The sequence below is a fragment of the Vigna radiata genome, unplaced genomic scaffold, assembly GCF_000741045.1.
Source record: "Vigna radiata var. radiata cultivar VC1973A unplaced genomic scaffold, Vradiata_ver6 scaffold_267, whole genome shotgun sequence".
NCBI classification, from domain to species: domain Eukaryota; kingdom Viridiplantae; phylum Streptophyta; class Magnoliopsida; order Fabales; family Fabaceae; genus Vigna; species Vigna radiata.
Genome location: NW_014543982.1, coordinates 449520 through 452084, shown reverse-complemented (window position 1 = coordinate 452084; position 2565 = coordinate 449520). Strand labels below are relative to the sequence as shown.

The 2565-nt window shown below is 31.0% G+C and overlaps 1 protein-coding gene across 1 annotated transcript in view; it reads left to right on the top strand.

The window, feature by feature from the left end:
• Window positions 1–2037, top strand: part of LOC106755129 (acyl-coenzyme A oxidase 3, peroxisomal-like) — an 8797-nt gene extending 6760 nt beyond the window's left edge. Inside the window, exon 12 of the mRNA XM_022778162.1 lies at window positions 1082–2037. Within this exon, the coding sequence (XP_022633883.1) occupies window positions 1082–1327 (246 nt within the window). The 3' untranslated portion in view covers window positions 1328–2037. The remainder of the gene's footprint in view (window positions 1–1081) is intronic.
• The last annotated feature ends 528 nt before the right edge of the window (window positions 2038–2565 follow it).

Sequence of the window (2565 nt, the reverse complement as noted above, 5' to 3'; positions counted from 1 at the left end):
TATTATATTTTAATATAATAAATTAAATTGATTATTGTTATTTTATTTTTTATTTTTACTATTATTATTTTTATTTTAATTATTATATTTTAATTTTTTAATATAATTATATNAAATAATAATTGAATTTTAAATTAAATTATTATTAAAGTGGTGTAGAATGCTTTTAATAAGAGAGAGAAAAAGTGAAAAGAACGTAAGATAAGATGTCAGAAGGTCAAAAATGGAATTTTTGGAGGTGCAGGATGAAGTGTTGGAGGTGTAGAATGAAACACTCGTTACAAAATCACTAGTTGGACTTGTTAAGAAATGGGATCCACAGAATTTTGTGATATTTAACAATACTTTGTTTAGATAAGTTTTTCTATAAAAAAATTCCTTGAAAAAATAGATAAATTAATTTTTTAGCAAAGTTAAAATTATTTATTTACAAGTTATAATTAGTGTAGGAATTAAGGGACGGTAACTTCTTCACGTTGATTTGAACTAGTATTTAAGTGAAATATAGTTTATGAAAAAAGTTTATTTATAATTAATTTTAGAATAGTTAAATATGTTTTTTTTTCTTTAATTTTTCAAGTTTGAAATTGTTTTTTTTTTTTTTTGAAAATTTGATTTAATTTAGTTTTTATATTTTAAAAACAGGTGGATTTAGTTTTTTCAAACAAGTTTTGTGATAATGTTTAAATTATTTATTTTGTTGGACATAGTTTTTCTTCAATTTTTACTTAGAAATTAGATTAAAACGTCAAATAAACTTAAAATAATTTGATTAAGAAAACTAAGTTGATATAATTCTAAAATTAAAGAATTAAATTTATTTAAAATTTTAAAAATAATATAATTCAAATTTTTATTTAAACTAAATGAATAAACAACATATTTAACCCATTGCTAAAAAAACTTGTTCAAACTTTAATATTCAATAGAATATATTCTAAAGGATGTGTTGCCGAGACTATGTTGTTAGCATTTTTGTCCTGCTACAGCACAATGTGTTTCTTGTGCAATTATTTGTAGGGTTAAAATGTGTAACAGATCCATTAATAGATCTCTTTACTTTTATTTGTCTTCTGTGTAGAATGTGTTGGGTCTATTGAGATCGTTGTATGCAATGATCAGTGTGGATGAAGATGCTTCCTTTCTTCGATATGGATACTTGTCAAAAGAGAATGCTTCTGCAGTGAGGAAAGAAGTGCCAAAACTATGCGCTGAACTTCGACCACATGCACTTGCCTTGGTCAGTTCCTTTGGTATTCCTGATGCTTTTCTGAGCCCTATTGCATATAACTGGCTTGATTCAAATTCTTGGTCTTCTCAACTTTAGCAAGCTTATGCAAATCTCTGCATTTGAAATAGTGTCTTTGTTGCATGTTATTGGGTGAATAAAACGTTAAAGAATAAAATAAAAAGTTGGTATATGAGGCAAACCAAGGCCAGATCATTCAGATTGAGTTTCATCAATTATTTATGTACCATTTAATAAATAGCTCTTAAGGTATTTTGTAACAATACAATAAGAAATAGAAGACAAACGTATGAGGGCTTTTATTATTAAAAGATTGTGTCTCAGTACAAGCATCAAGAGGCACTAAAATAAACGGTGATAGTAAAATAATATGGGGAACTCTGCACACAGACATAGGTCATTCTTGAAAAGGAAAATATGGAGGAAATTTAGAAGAGTGTGCAATCGAAGAACAGAGAAGAATATTCAGAGAGAAAAAGGTAGTTGCAGAAAGGAGGGGTGCATACCACAAGCGTAATCAATCCCGAATGAAATTCTCCCATTTTGTATTCTTTCTCTTCACACGTGTTCCTTTCCTCAATATTCTGTCATCCTCTCTGCTTGACACGTGGTTATTTTGTGTAACCACTACCGCTTCTTTCCTCACCCTGCTGTCACGCTTTGTGCGTGTTATAATACCCCGTTCTTGAACAGCAACCTTGTCCTCAAGGTTGAACTGAGGATAGGCTTTCTTGAATTCTTCTATGTTTTCCCAAGAGTTGTATGCCACCCGCAAAGAATCCCATTGGATCAACACTTCATCTACTTCTCTTCCATTCATGATAACCACTCTTTTATCCAAAATTTGATAAGGTTGCAGGATTGGTCCAAATTCATTTGTAGTAAGCGGTAATGGAAAATATGGCTGGTTAGAATCTCCGTGAAATTTCTTAAGCACTGAAATGTGGAACACCGGATGTATTTTGGCTGACTCTGGGAGGAGAAGTCTATAAGCTACCTTACCAATCCTCACAAGAACTTCAAAAGGGCCAAAGTACCGTAAGCTCAACTTCTGATTCTTTCTTAAAATCACGGACTGCTGCCTGTAAGGTTGTAGCTTTACTAAAGCAAGATCCCCACCTCCAAGAAAACGTCTCTTCTCTTCTTATCCGCTTGTCCTTTCATATAATTTTGAGAATGCTGGAGTTTAGCCTTTAATTTGGCCAATAATGCATCACGGTTCTTTAAGACCTCTTGTAGATCTATAGGATCAGTAGCAGTGTGCTCATACTTGATTATGTTTGGTGGTAATTTTCCGTAGACAGCTTGATAAGGAG